The 15,321-nt window shown below is 35.7% G+C and overlaps 1 protein-coding gene across 4 annotated transcripts; it reads right to left on the bottom strand.

Annotated features, from left to right (window-relative positions):
• LOC8266026 (cleavage and polyadenylation specificity factor subunit 1) lies at positions 1 to 15,049 on the bottom strand. 4 transcript variants are annotated; one of them, XM_048372591.1, is made up of 26 exons: positions 14,491 to 15,022; positions 14,212 to 14,358; positions 13,929 to 14,082; positions 13,291 to 13,426; positions 12,114 to 12,259; positions 11,638 to 11,733; positions 11,446 to 11,519; positions 11,229 to 11,360; positions 10,540 to 10,591; positions 10,343 to 10,462; positions 9,911 to 10,045; positions 9,119 to 9,253; positions 8,536 to 8,613; positions 8,085 to 8,225; positions 7,738 to 7,832; positions 7,132 to 7,328; positions 5,565 to 6,361; positions 5,351 to 5,431; positions 5,186 to 5,251; positions 5,018 to 5,095; positions 4,406 to 4,636; positions 4,166 to 4,297; positions 3,820 to 3,996; positions 3,071 to 3,256; positions 1,266 to 1,651; positions 1 to 651 (listed from the first exon to the last, which is right to left on the bottom strand). In XM_048372591.1, exons 1-26 carry the CDS (start codon positions 14,814 to 14,816, stop codon positions 537 to 539), a joined length of 4,413 nt encoding a protein of 1,470 aa, XP_048228548.1. In that variant the 5' UTR covers positions 14,817 to 15,022; the 3' UTR covers positions 1 to 536. The 4 variants fall into 4 exon arrangements, with proteins under 4 accessions (XP_048228548.1, XP_015580357.1, XP_048228550.1 ...); XM_015724871.3 differs by having other exon boundaries at positions 11,467 to 11,519; positions 14,491 to 15,021; XM_048372592.1 differs by lacking the exon at positions 1 to 651 and having other exon boundaries at positions 1,319 to 1,729; positions 14,491 to 15,049.
• Between the last annotated feature and the right edge of the window lie 272 nt (positions 15,050 to 15,321).

Raw genomic sequence — 15,321 nt, 5'->3', positions numbered from 1 at the left:
TTCGAAAAATCCAAAGACATGTTTTTATTCCAGTAATGATCAATACATGAGCATATCACTGATCATCATGAGTTATCAGCGTTTCTACATTGAACAACCAAATCTACTTTCATCAGCAATCAAAACAAGATAAATATTGTCCCACAAGAAGCCTTCGGGTTGACATATTCATCACATCTACACAATCTAGACTATCTAGTTTTCTATGAACATTGTGTGAAGTTCTCAATCCATGGACATGCCAGCCCAATCAATACTCAAAGAAATCGTCGGGTGGCATATCCTTTTGGCTGCATTAGAAGCTACAGCTCTCAGTACAGAGCTGATCTCGCCAGCCATTTACTATGACGTTCTGTATGATAGATATGTGAAGGTCATAATCCAGTATTCGTCCCTATAGGATCTTCAAGGGTGACCAAAATGCCTCTCTAACACAGCCACATGCACCCGTCGGCCCAAGAAAGAAAAAAGGTTCTCATAACAAAGTGAAGTACTTGATTAATCCCTCCAGCAAATTGCTTGTAGGTCAGCTGCATTCACAAGAAGCTTGTCCCCAGAGAGAGGTCATTCAAATTGGATAGAATCTGTGCACGGGTTGTTCCAACCTGCTGAGCAATTTCAAGTTGTTCCTCCAAAGGAAGCATCTCAAAACTGTATAGTGAAATAAGTTTAAATTAGTATGGCAGCAAAGGAAATAGTATGCATTTTCATTAACACCACATGTTACTTAAAATTTCAGAACAGTAACCTCTTGAATTCTCAAACTTAAAGCAATGACAAATTGTTAAGATAGTGCGCTATGATAATAAACTATGGGAGAATTACATCTAAAACCATGAATCCAGAGTTCCCTACAAATTGAACACCATGGAATAAATTTAAACATTACAATATTTGTTAACCTAGCATTTAGTTTGGATTTCAATGCCCAGCCTTATTCTTTTTTTCTTTTGGAATTTCTCTTGAACCAATTTCTGTCTCACAAAACTAACATGATCTTCCAAATTTCAGTGTATAGGTTGTAATTATCTCTAATGTAGTAAATGACCTAGATATCTGATTTATAGGTTATGTGAGTGCCTGACTACATGTATCTGCTCTATCATGAAGTTGAGACAGAATTAAATTGACAGAGTTCAAAGAATGAGAAAGCTTGCTTGAAGATGAGCACAAATATAATGGTTATTCTTAGACCTTGGTGAACTCACTGAGATTTGAACCATGCCACCACTATAATCTATATGTTGTTTGGGACAAGAACTTACTGAGAAAGCAGCTCACAGTCTACTATGCTTTCAGGGCCAGGTCGGTGAACCTTTCCATCTGACCGAAACTGGCGGAAGGATCTTGGGTTTAAGCCAGCAACATGGGGAACGGCATCAACAAGTTTCCTCTGTAGTGACTGCAACCTACGAAATGTGAGCTCGTCGAGAGGTGCAATACAACCAATACTACCATCAAGAGTACCAAATAATAAAGCAAATCGATTGGTCTTATCAGGGCCTGGTGCAGCACCACTTCGATCAGATGATGTAGAAAGCATAGACAACCGTATGAATTTAGTTATATGGGCACCAACATGAAACTCGGCCCTTGAAAGCAGTTTTTGTCCTTTCCAACTCTCCAGCATCTTTGGTGCATAATAGAATATCTGTTTCCCAAATAATGAAGTAATGAAAGATAGCAGAAACCAAATCTACTCATATTCATTTTTCACTGGCCAAATCATCTGTTACATTCATGGATCATGAGCAAAAAGGACCAAGAAGAACTTAAAACACAAAATGTAATTAAGTTTTGGCATAAAACCTATGGCATACAGCAGACTTTAACAGTACAAATCTTTAATTTTGGTTGCTGAGTTTCTTGCATTCATGAGACTATTGTGTAGTCATCCTTTTGATGCAAGCAGTTTAAAGGTTCAGACTACAATTAAAATTGAAAAGCAAACTACAAATACGAGCATAGATATTGATTACTCAATGGAGAATCACATACACATCAACAAAGGGGAATACAATGCAAGAAGAGGATTAAAGAAACCTGTATTACTGGGACTCAGGTGCGGGTATCCAATTCAGGTGCATATCCATATATATATAATTTTACACTAATTGCAAAGGACTCATTTAATTACAATACTTTGATAAATAAATAAGGAAACTTATAATTTGTGAGATTAGATCTAATAAAAATTATCATTAATTAAATAATTGTAATTAAACCTCACTCACCAAAAAAATAAACCTTCGAACTCAATTACATAACAAAGCCCAATCAGACAATAAAACATCAACCACAAAAGATAAACTAAAAGTCCACCCAATTTAATGAGAAAGCCCAGCCCACCCAATTGTATAACAAAGCCCAATTAAAAAACAAAACCCTAATGTCTTCTTTCTGACATCCACCTACTTGGGTAACTCTTCAAAAATGAAGAGTCCAAACAACAGATGTTAAAACATACAGCAGACACCCCATAACTACTTAGCTCTTCAAATACAGTAACCCAGCTAAACTATATTTTACTGAGCATTATTCTGCACTCAAATTTACAGCTCAGAAACACCACATTCATGGTATTACAAGAATAAGAAAGAAGATTCCTGCATTACCGAATGGAAATAGTCTCAATTTGTTATTTAAATATCCATAAATTTTCGGGCTCCCTTACCAAAAAACAAAAGGAATAGAAAAGGTGAAGGGGAGTGAAGAAAAGCATAAACAGGCATTTCTTCTCTTCTCCAGATCACTATGGCAACTTAACAAATTTAGCTCAATAATGCATCAATTATCATGGAAAAGGATGTGGTAATTGTTTAAGAACTTCAGCATTTAAAAAGAAACAAAACAAGGGAATACATGATCCAAGATGATTTAGTCAAATACAGCATGTCTGAAACAACAAAAAGCTCCATATGACTTTGAAGGTTAATGATATAAAATCAGATCTATAAGAAAACCATTCATCAAAAAACGATAGAATATATGGCTCTATACTAACATTCTAATGTTGCCAATCAATGTCCAGGTACTGATATCAATTAAAGGCGAAATATGATGCGCTGACCTGAATGTTCTTTTGTTCATCAGAAACCACAAGACTTAATGTACTTCCATCAATCAAAAACTCCGTTGCAAAACAATCTAGTGAACCAAAATCCTTTGCCAATAAGCTCAGTTGAGCTCCCTGCTCCTTCCAACTAAGAAAGTATATGCTTTTGTGAATATCACCCAAAAGGATGAAGTTCTTGACCTGCACCATGAAGAGCATTAGCATAGTTCATCATTTAGACAAGCAAATCCAGTGAAGTGAGTTTAGATAATTACATATAAACAAAAATAAAAATAATAATAATTAATAAAGAAAAAGAAAAACGTAAATAGTTTGTATGCTGCTTTTGTCACCACTTGTAAGTGATAACCTCATCACATGCCATGTGTGCTGCTCAGTTCCAGAACCATAATCCACACGTATCAACTAAATCTTAATTCCAAATTAGTTAAGGTCGGCTGTCAGAACTAAAAACATAAAAAACCACAACTTAAGAATGTTTACTAAAACCAAGTTGATCCTAGAAAATCTTTTTTAAAATATAAATTGCAAACTATCCAGGTGTTTTTTGTAATCAACGGTTGTATTTGCACTCTCCTTTGTCCATAAATAATGCTTACAAGCAGAAACAAAAGCAGGAAGATTTTGAGATGATTGCAGCAGAACGTCACAACAGATATCTCACTCCAATTAAGAGCTGTGATCCAAAGACTGAAAGCTATCTAAAGTAGTGTAAAGAAAGAAGTTACCATTAAAACACTTACAATGTTCATGCTTGCAACATATAATGGCGGAGCATCATAAAATGCAACACCATTCAACTCTGTACCAGTCCACTTGTGTAAAATAATTTTAGGACCAGAAGCTATCAACAGATGACCTTGAAGCGAAGCTAAAGCAGATATAGCACCCTTCAATTCCTTAGAATAAACTTCTGAAACCTGGAAAGCAAAGAGAATGGTAATACTGAAGTATATGGAATTTGCAAGAATAGAAAAAAAAAAAAAGAAAAAAGAAAACTGTTCAAGTAAATATTAAAACTTCTTCAGTTGAGTATAAGATGGCCCAATAAAAGATTTGAAAGTAAAGACTCAATGATCCAAACAGTACCAGAACTTGGGAATTTTCAGTACTTTTCACAACGGAAAACAGAAGGACACGCCCTCTTGCTGCAACATCCTCCCCCTGCACATAAGCAGTCCCAATGGCTAAAAGTGTCTCATTCTCCTTTGTGGTTGCATTCTGAAATGAAGTGATAAACAAGTGAAAAGTGAATTACTTACATATCTGCCGTTACACTGGCAATCTTAGAGCAATGAAGTAATTGAAACTATAAACTGATACACTTACAAACAGTGTAACCACTCGTACAGTAAGCGCATTTTCAGAACTTTGCATTGGAATTGTAGCCTTAGTTTGCCAAGGGCCACCACCATTTTCTGATTCCAAGATGCGAACCTCAAATTCTTCTACACTATAAGTTTGAAGCAGTTCATCAGAACTTAAATTATGATTCTCGATCTGATGGCCAACTTCTTGATCAACCAGTGATGAAAGAACTTGATTCACTGGCTTGTGAACCTGCAGATAATATATAGACACTGCATTACTGCTTCAGGCCAGACAGGATTCTCTTACCAACAGTATAGATAAAATTGAATACAAGGACAGATAAGCAAAAGCTGATAACCAGAGAAGGTGCAGATCAGAAAGGACACAGTTATTCAAGTTAAAAACAAAAATGTTTCCTCTCTTTTCCTACCCACTATCCCCTTGTTCTCTTAATTTCACCATTCTACTCTTCAGAAAACAAATTGCTATCACCTACCACATATTATTTGGATAAGGCAGAGTTCATGGATGAGTTATCACATGAATGTGCTTAACACACACACACATGTGTGTGTGTATATATATATATATATATATATATATCAACTGGAAGACAGAGAGGATACTCACGGGAACTGAAACTATAAGAGGATATAAATTCTTCTCTGGAAAATAAGTAACTTGATGTGGAGTTCCCTTCAGTGGAATCTAAAAAAAAAAAAAGAACTGCAAATTAGTACATAAAAACTATAAATAATTAAAATAGAGGAATGGTTGGGGAAGGGGAAAGGAAAGGACCTTTTGCACTGGCCAATAATTGTCATAATTTGAGAAAGATGGCAGTTGACAAATCTTCAAATTGCCCTATAAGATAGGAACATGAAAATGATCTCCAACCTAAAGCATATTACTACATTCTCGAACACATTTATTTGACAGGTTAACATCATCCTATTTTCAAACCTGGGAAGTAACATAAATGAGCCCATGATTGCAATTGACGTTATGAAGAACAGTGAAGGCAACAATAGACCCATCACATAACTGCAGACAAGAAGAGTATTATATACAGCTGGTTGAGATTGAGCAACAAGAAGAAAAAGGCATTTTATATGTTCTAGAAATCTACTATCAAGAAAGGCTAATTTAACTCGTTACACTAGAAAACACTTCTAACCTGTGGATGAACTCGTAATCGTTCTCTAAATACCATAAACCATGCAGGTCTTGATCCCAAAAGGAAAAAACCTTGATGACCGCTAATATTGTTAAAGATGGTAATCCTTTGGCATGAATTCTCAGTTGATGTTTCCTCCTTTATATAACTATCCAAGGGGACGCGAACAAATCTCAAGTTTCTAAGCCTTGAGGCACTAATACTGCCTAGACCAACAGGATTTTGTGCAGAAACAGAATCCTCTGTTTTTGAAGTGGCATCTGGTGCTTCAAACAGGTAAGCGTGGTAACAAAGAATCGTCCCATCAGTCAATACTCCAAAAAGAAAAGGACGGCTATGATGTCCGGACCATCTCTGCATAGCCAACTCAACAGCCTTCATGTTGTGAGCATTTTCTTTCCTGCCAAGGCCAGCTACTTCTTCAGAAATTCTATTCGTCTTTTCCTGTGAATCTTTGGGCGGTTCCCGTACATAAGCATCAGCAAGATGGGTTTTTCCAGACACAAATTTATCCACAGAAAACACTCGATTGAAGTTTGGCACATCAAAAATCTCAAGTGCACCACTCTCGTAACAAACAATACAATATATATCTCCCTGATCATGAGGTCCACCATCAGCAGATTCAGCACCATCTATGGCCTCACTAACGCCTGTAGAAAGCCATGCATCTGTGCTCGCCTTGCGGAGCCAAGGCTCTGGTCCTTTATCATGATACAGCGTGCAGGCAGATACTGATCTCTCTGAATTTTCAAAGGCCGATGGAGTATTTATGGAAACCATGCATGTAGAAGAATCTGATAATTCCAAGTTATGAATAGCCCTAGTTAATAAGTAGAAGAGAAAGCTGAGCAGCAGAGACAGATAAGGCAAAACACTCTGGACATATTATAATCACAGAGTGGCCCAAACAACATATACTAACAAACAGGAATGTGTCATGAGCAAACAATTCATGCAATATACCCAAAGGGAGAATCTGAACTGATAATGAACTTATAAGGCATACCATTTTCTACTAATCAAGGTTAACAACTGAACCAAATATGTACATGTGAACTTTGTATGACTCATTCGTAAATTTTGACTAGGACTGCAGTATATGAGACATTTCTTTGATAAACAAGATTAAGCGCGCAACGGAACAGAAGAGCTTGCCTAAGATACCAATTTAAATTAATACATACATAAAGCTGTTCATCGATTGTTCAACTATTCGCCCTACACAATGCCATCAACATAACCACATCTAGATAAGAGCAAAATTTAAAGAAATTTTTCGAGGATGTTTTTACTTTTCAAGATATGTAGGAAGACCCAACTACTGCCACAAGGAATGAGGACCATAAAAACTCCAAATCATACTGATGGGATTTGAACCTAGCATCTCCAGTTAGACTTTCCCACTTGCAACTTCTAATGTTGCCCCCTAAGCAACAAGTTTACAGCCCTATCAATCATTATTGTAGCACACACCATTGCAGCTATATATGGAAAGCGAGTAATACAATCAGAAGATCAGAACACTCATTATACATGCAACAAAAATATTAATGAAAAAGCATACCACCAATAAGAAGCCGAATACTTCCATCAGTCATTTTTATTAACACATAAGGATCAGCAATAGAAACAGATGAAACTGTGGCACTCTCAGAGCCAGGACTGGATTCAGAGTTTGATGATCCAATACTTAAATCTTGAGTCATGAAAGAACCATCTAGAATACGAGCACCTCGTTCGAAGACTTGGATAACTCGACGCCTGAGGAAAGGGTAAAACATTTCATGAAACAAAGATATAGAACTTTCCTGTTCTTTTCTTTTAAAGACTGAAAATATTGCATAGAGTATAGAGCCATGGTAACACATAGGAACACAATGTGACCTTAAATTAAACAGAAAGAGTACATAATAATAAATTACTATACTAGCATGGAAAACCAGATATTTCATTTTCTGATTTGAACAACATCGATAAACAAGGCATATGCTTATAGAAAAATAAGCAAAGATAAATCAATTGAAGAGGTACTTAAGTGAAGGAGTAATCAACAGTCATGAACAATTTACAAACAATAAACCAAATGAAAGAAAAAAAAAAACACACAAATAAGAAAGTAAGCTCCATGAAAGAGTTGACTTAAGCTGCTGAAGTTCTCGTATAGTCTGACCTCCCAAACAAATTGCCTGCAGCAATAGTCCGTCCTTGTACAAAATAGTCTACACTTTCAGTGACCTCCGACAAAAGATCAGCAGTTTCAAGTACCTATATGTCATAGGAAATTAGCTTGCAGAAATGTTAGTTTGTAATGCCAACAGTAGCATAGAAAAGTAAAAGACGTCTCCACTAGCAATATTTAACTTCAAAGAAAACTTTTTATCCTCCTCGAAGTAAATCAATACTATATCTCCTTTACTCATCATATCTTACAACCATAAAATACCAAAAATAACACAAAACAAATAATTGAAGAAGAAAAATCCATAAATCCTAAGGATAATTTATACAAGAGAATACCATAGTGCGAGCCTCCATACTTATGATCAAATATGCATGATATTCATCAGCAGCTGCTGCCATTTTAGATAAATCAACATTATGACCACGTGCATTTTTATGGTAAACAGTCCAAATTCCTCTACAGCCAGGAAGGTCAACCTGCAGATTCAAACAAAGGTACAAAAAACAGGGCGGTGGTAAAGTCAAATTAGAAAAGTCTGTCTTACTCCTACCCAGTGATATGAGAGAATAACAATGTGGAAATGTAAATTTTTGTAGCTAATAGTTTCATTTACAAAAATATTCTCATGCATAAGATGACTTAACTTGTTGATGCTGGTAATTGATAATATGTTAGAAGCACCAACAAGTAAACATATTTCACGATTGGTTTTTATGTAATACATACATGACAAGGAAGTTACCCTTCAATGCAAAACACATTGGAAATTTAAAAGTATGGACAAACCTCTGTAATCATCTCTGGCCGAATTGATTGCCGAAGAATGCAAAGAGTACCATTTTTTCCATGACCAGAGCAGCATACCTGAATCAAGCATCCAAACATTATAAGAAATATTTAAGAAAAACTAGAACGCTAGAAGTCAAAGCCTGAATAAACTCCGATTTCTTTTATGCAGACTGTTCTCCAGATTTTCTGATGTTCAGTGCTCCTAAGGGAAAAGTTTTCTCCTCAATGGTAAAAGGGAAGCATTTTCAGCATTGTTTTGATTGAGCAAAACCTTGTTCAATCAACTGAAGATGATTCTTGTGGAATTGCAATACATGCAACTTTCAGTAGAATATAAACCCAGTTCGGTTAATTGAACATGCAAGGAAGTAAAGTAAAGCATTTCCCTCACTATGTTCCACAAAGAAAACAGAGACTCAAGTAACCAGAGAGACTGGCAGTAACCAGACTTACAAGAGGAGGCCGCCAAAACAAGTCAGAACTCATTGCATTACCATATTTCAATTTCTAAATCTGTGAAGATTTTTCATAATTGACACGTAGAACTAGATAAAATAGGGAACTAACAGTCCTAACTAACCAGGTCGTAGTTGCTTTGTTTCGCAATTCCAGTTGCACTTGCATCATAATTGCTCCTCAAACCATATGAAAAGTCTTTCAAAGGACCAACATTAATCAATGAGTCTCTCACTGCAAATGAGAAAGATTTCTGCATCTGTGAAGGAAACAACCAAAAGAGAGACAAAAGGTAAGTTTTACTAAGGAAAAACACAATTGAGAATCAAATTAGCGTAGAAAAGCAAAAATAGCACATGTATGACATAACAATAATAAGTCCCATATAGAAGCTATTGCAGCCTTTTGTTATAATCATTAACAGAATCAAGCACACACATGATTTTCCCAAAAAATTTCTCTTATGATTGTCCAAATCCAACCAAACAATAGAAAATAAGTTATTTTCTTGGAAAAGGTTTTCCTTAAAAGATATTTTCCAGATCCACAAAAACAAATGGAGCCCAAATATTAAAAAATGGAAAAAGAAAATTTTACAAATGAAATGCAGATCTGTCCCCATCTAAATCAAGATACACCCATGCACCAAGTTACTGTAAAGATAGACATCTTGTATAGATTTGTTACTATAATCATAGTGCAATCCTGAGCCCAGATAAGATAAGAGGGTTGTGGCAGGTGATAGCCAAAAGCAAAAATTTGTTATATCACATGATATAGATTTAACTATCTTAGTTGATAATGTTGGTTTCTACAGAACACAGACCCTCTTCCAGGAGAAATTGATCTTATTTCTCCATTCTAATTCTAGAAGATTCTACACGCAAAGATGAAGGGAAAATAAAACTTTAACAACCTGCGCTGATTCTGTATTATTTGCAGTTGAACCATACAAAGAAAGCTCCTCCCCACTGACCATATCTTGCAAACCATCGGAGGCTGACCTCTTCAATCGCTTTGCTGAAGGAACATCACCTTCAATTTCTCCAACCTGCAGCAATAGATTTTATCAGAATTCAAGAGTAGGGTTCAGAAAAATCTTCAAAACCGATTCTTCTGAAATTCATGATCTCTGCAACATACTTGGAAACAAAAATGTAAAGAAACCTTTTGGTTATGTTTATCAGCATGTAAATTTATTTCAAAACAATAGAAGAAACTATATTTGGCAATTTAGAAGTTGCACTATAAACTATATGATTCAAAGAGGCAGCTGCATTAAGAAGCCAAATATACTGTAGAAACAAATCACTTTAAATACACAAAGTGGAATGGCTTTCAAAACAACCTCTTCTTTTAAACCAGATGACACAACAGAAGGTCCCAATCCATTGGTAAATTGCACAAGCAAGCTGTCACCCAAACGACTGCCCAGGAAAAATAATGAATTCCCAATCGTTGTAATGTCCTGTAGGAAGTTCAGCAAATTATTCCAGTAGAAAATACAACAATGAAAGAAGAAGAAAAGATCAAGCCTGTACTAACCGAAGTAAGTACTGAAGCTTTAGACTTGGAAAGATCAAGCCTCTGCACGACTCTTGAAGGGGGAAAAAGATAATAACAATCAATACATTAGCTATCCATGGTAAAACTTATCCAATTCCATGACTAAACAAAGGATCTGAAATATTTATAGAAGAACAATTCCAAGCAATGAATATATGCTCAGTATATTAAAAATAAGAAAGAAGTTTCTCTTTTTTTAAACACCTCTATTAATGTCCAAGCAAAAAATTAAAACTTTAACTTTATCATGTCTGTTCATGGTATTAAAATTGAAGTTGGAGAACCAATGGCAAAAATTTAGTCCTGAAACTACATTCTTACAAATATATATATATATATATATGAAACTGCCTACCTTTCGCCAATGAAACATTTTTCAATTAATCTCATTCTAAATTCACAAATACATCCTTGTACCAACAAAAAGTAAATTTCAACCCGGCACTAAGTATTGATTTAGCATCAAAGAAGAGCCTGCTTTTCTGAAAAAGCACCCTTCTATATATTGTTGCAAACAGTAATTTGAATAGTTAAATTATACCGAAAATTAGTTGCACCATAAATTGTTGAATCATACAAAAATTAGTTACAAGTCGCCAGCTAATACCTTTCAGCTTAAAAGATAATAAGAATCTTGACCAGTCATATCAAAAGATGGAAAGACCTACCTTCCATCATAAACAAGGGACAGTAACAAAAGTTCCCCATTCTTTGCTGACAGTAAGGCTACATCATTTAGTAACCAAGCTGCTTTAACAGCATCAAGTTCCACACTGAAGCTTGCTCTTGGCAGCTCTTGACTGGAGAAGAAGAAAGGATATAAGCATAACAAAAGAAGGCCACCTGATTCATAAACAAAGGCTGCATGAGTGTGCACACACGTACGTGCAAGGGAGGGTGACTGACCTGCTATCAATAGAAACAGCATAATTGTTCAGGGCCAATGCATAAGTGGCTGACTGCACAAACAAGAGATGAATATATTATTATGGACATATATGAATTACCAAAATTAATGCCAGAACACAATGAATCCAACAGCAGCTAAAAGTGTGAAATGCAACGAAGGATATCTACCTCACTGTGATAATGTATAGTATTTGCACAAATTACAAGAACACCTCCAATTGGCGGCGGCACGGCAAGCAATTTGTAAGCATCATGCGGAAGATTCTGCAAAGAGAAATAGACACAAACTGGAAGTAAGAATGACTTGGCAAACCACCCAAATTATAAAGATGACCCTTTCAGCCTCTCAGACAACTTATGGTTTTACACAATGTCCAGTAAAATAAGAAAGTCAGAAAATCAGCCATTTCAATTCAAAGCTGAGAACCAAGAAATTTACTAAAAATCGGAAAGATTCATGACAAGTACAGTATCCAAGTTAAGTTGATGGTTTAATATTTAATATTAACAAACTGCAATACTCTATCTTACCAATTTAAACTTCAACAACCACATTAACGCAACTAAGATCCCATCAAAAATCAAAGACCTTTTCTGAAAATTATTTTAGTATTCTTCAGGTAGGTCCCTTTTAGTTAACATACCACAACTGACCATATGAGAGTAGGCTGCTTCAAAGTTGTGCTGATACTTAGAGCAGAAATCATGCAAGTATGATGCTTCCATGAAACACGGCCAGCCCAAGTAAGCTCCCGCTCATGTAGGATAACCACCACGGGCTCAATATAATCTGCAAGTTATGAAGTCTCAAATTTGTGATATCAAGATCAGAAAAAGACAATCAAAAAGAAACAGAAAAAAGGTTAACGTCCTACTAGAAATCTAAAATATTCCACATGCTACTTAGATTACAGCATCTGGTCCACCACAAGAGACATTGCAACAAAATAATCTCTAGCAAAACCTTATCATCAAATACAGAGCAAATGCAATGCCTTACAAGAAATAAGGATTAGAAGGAGTATTTTCAGCAAACTACAGAATAACAATCAAAATGAGAAATATAAATTGAAAAAAGAAAAGTATAAGAGCTTGTTAATAGGATTAATAAAATAGCCTTAGACATGCAAAGATAGTCCAACAACAATATGATACCTCCTTCTTCGAAAATCGACTTACCATGTCAAGCAATTCTATCAATCTATAATGTAAAGAAACAAAATAGAGTTTGATTCTATATCTAAAATTATTTAAGAGAAAAAAAAATTAAGGGGATGACATTTCAGTCAAAAACAGTCCGAAAGCATCAACCCAATCCAAAAACTCTACTTAGTTTCAGTAGGCAATAATCTCTCCAGTAATAACTCTCTCTGCAGATATAACACACCCAAAAGAACACCAATCACCAGAAAAGATCGGTCAAACCTTTCATCTGTTAAGGCTATGGCTTAGCTAATTCTTTTAGTAAGACCCCACTGATCTATCCTCACAGTACACAACCCTTTACCACCAGATCCAAGGGCTAGGGCAAATTGTGATCCAATTTTAGACATATTGACATCATCATTCATCACTAAAGGTCATTCCCAAAAATTAGAGCTAAAGTAGTTCCTAATTGTTAGGGAATTCTTACTAGCTTAAACGTTTAGGTTGAATGAATTCTTGACACTAATGTAACAACCCCTAACGTTCATATCCTAATACAAAATTAAAAATTTTAAACCTTCACAACTAAACAATTTTGGATAAAATCAATCATAAACTAGTTCTCCATTTCAGAAATCATCTACATATACAAACCCATATATTAATCAGACTTACCATGTAGAAATATAAAATCCTTTACATGCTTCATATCCATGTCTCGTAAATTAATAACATAAGACGACTGAACTCGGGCGGAGATAGAACCTCCAGAACTAAGAGCGTCATCATCTCCAACCAAACCAGAGGAAGCCTAATAACCAAGTTTCAACATCAAAAACTTACATGAAAAAATAAGAAGAAAGAAATAGTTAAAATAAAAAATCTACAAATTCATAAGATGATTATCAACACTAAAAAAATTTGTTGCATAGATTTTCAAGCAAACAAGTGATGCATTTGGCTAGGATATAGAAGAGATAATATTTAAACCAGTGAATCATCCCTCTACTGCTGCTGGGAAAAATTGCATAATCAAGCAATATAAGATTTACAGAAAGTTTCTGACCTCTTTAAATTCTTTGACGTTCAGATTTAAGTAAAAAAGGAACACACAAGTAACACCATCACACACAAAAACACAGAGAAACTTAAAAGTCCCTAAGCTTTATAACATATATATGAAAGTGACACCCAAATACCTGTTTTTGGTAGTCATATATATACCATACAAGACATATTAATTCATCCAGGAGAAAAAAAAAAACTTAAAAGTTTTAAACCGTTAAGAAAACAGTTATGGGCGGAAATTTGACCTGAGCAGCCCTGAGTATTATCATCTGCATATCATAAACAAGAATGCCACCACATCTGCCTTGAGGATCAACCTTTAGTAATGGACCTCTAGCAAAAGATTCTCTACCTCTTTTCAAATGAAGCCATTCTGGACCTTCAAAACAGTGCATAGAGCTGAAAAAGGGATTCACATCTAAAGTTAAGCACATAAATCAACTCAAATACATCAAAAAACAAAACATTATCCATGCATAACACAAACACATTCACTTATAGCAATCAATCAATGATGTTTAAAAATACCTTGTGCGCAGTCCATGTATAGAGTCATCAAACTCAAGAACTGAAATCTTCGCATCTTTAAATGCTAAAATAATAGAATCTCTTCTTCTGGAACTATCACCTCCTTCTGTAGGCAGCACCACCATTGACTCAACATTACCGTGCAACCTGGAAAAGGCAAATTAAACGCAATTCTTCTAATAGACCACAACAACAAATATTGCAAAAGCTATTTGACCTAAATCCGACATATATATAAATATAAATGAGTGCAAGTGTGTAACTTAGAAGTAGCAAAACCTGTAATGGCAAACGAGCTCAAGAGAAGCACCGGAGACGCCGTCCATGAGACCACCGCGCTTGGTTTCGCGAGAACTCCGGGACTCTCTGGAGCCATCTTCTTGAACTCGGACGACATAGACTTCAAGAACACTACCAGCGGTGACAATGAGGTTAGGCATGGGACCAATTCCGCGTTTCGAAGGGGGCCACTCGGAATCCAGATTGTCAGTTTGTATAGGAGGAATTTGAGGGACAAAGTCGGCGCGGGAATGAGTTATGTAGCCGGAAGCACAGCTTTCGATGCCGGTGGGCCAGTGCAACATTTTGTACGCAGCGTAACTCATTTTGGGATTCTAGGGTTTCGAATTAACTGAGTGAGGAGGATGGGAGCGGATGATTAGAGTGGAGGAAGAAGGAGGGTTTTAAGAGTGTGGAAATGGACCGTAATAACTCGGCGTTTGTGTTTGGCGGGAGGGATATAGCAACAGTACAGTGAGAAATGGTCCGTTAAGGTCAACCGGGTTATGTTAGTAAGTTGTGGGTTCGGTTTGAAATGCAGGAACCGATCCATGAAAATGAATATTCCTTTCCAATTTTTTTTCCTTTGAGAAAGATTTTCCAAACATTGAATTATTAACTAATGATCAATCACTGGATCAATAGGATGTGCTTTTCAATTGCATGTAATGGTAAATTTCTTTGTTTTCTTTTCTTTTAAATTCTCTTATCTCTATAGAAAAAAATAAAATTCTCTTATCCAAGGTAATTATTTTATGTGAGTTTTTTTTTCCAGTGCTAATATTTAGGTCCCTACAAGGCATAGATATTAGGGATTAGCCGGATTTTGGA

The sequence above is a fragment of the Ricinus communis genome, chromosome 4 (genome assembly GCF_019578655.1).
Source record: "Ricinus communis isolate WT05 ecotype wild-type chromosome 4, ASM1957865v1, whole genome shotgun sequence".
In the NCBI taxonomy this organism is placed as follows: domain Eukaryota; kingdom Viridiplantae; phylum Streptophyta; class Magnoliopsida; order Malpighiales; family Euphorbiaceae; genus Ricinus; species Ricinus communis.
This window is presented reverse-complemented; position numbering and strand designations above follow the sequence as displayed.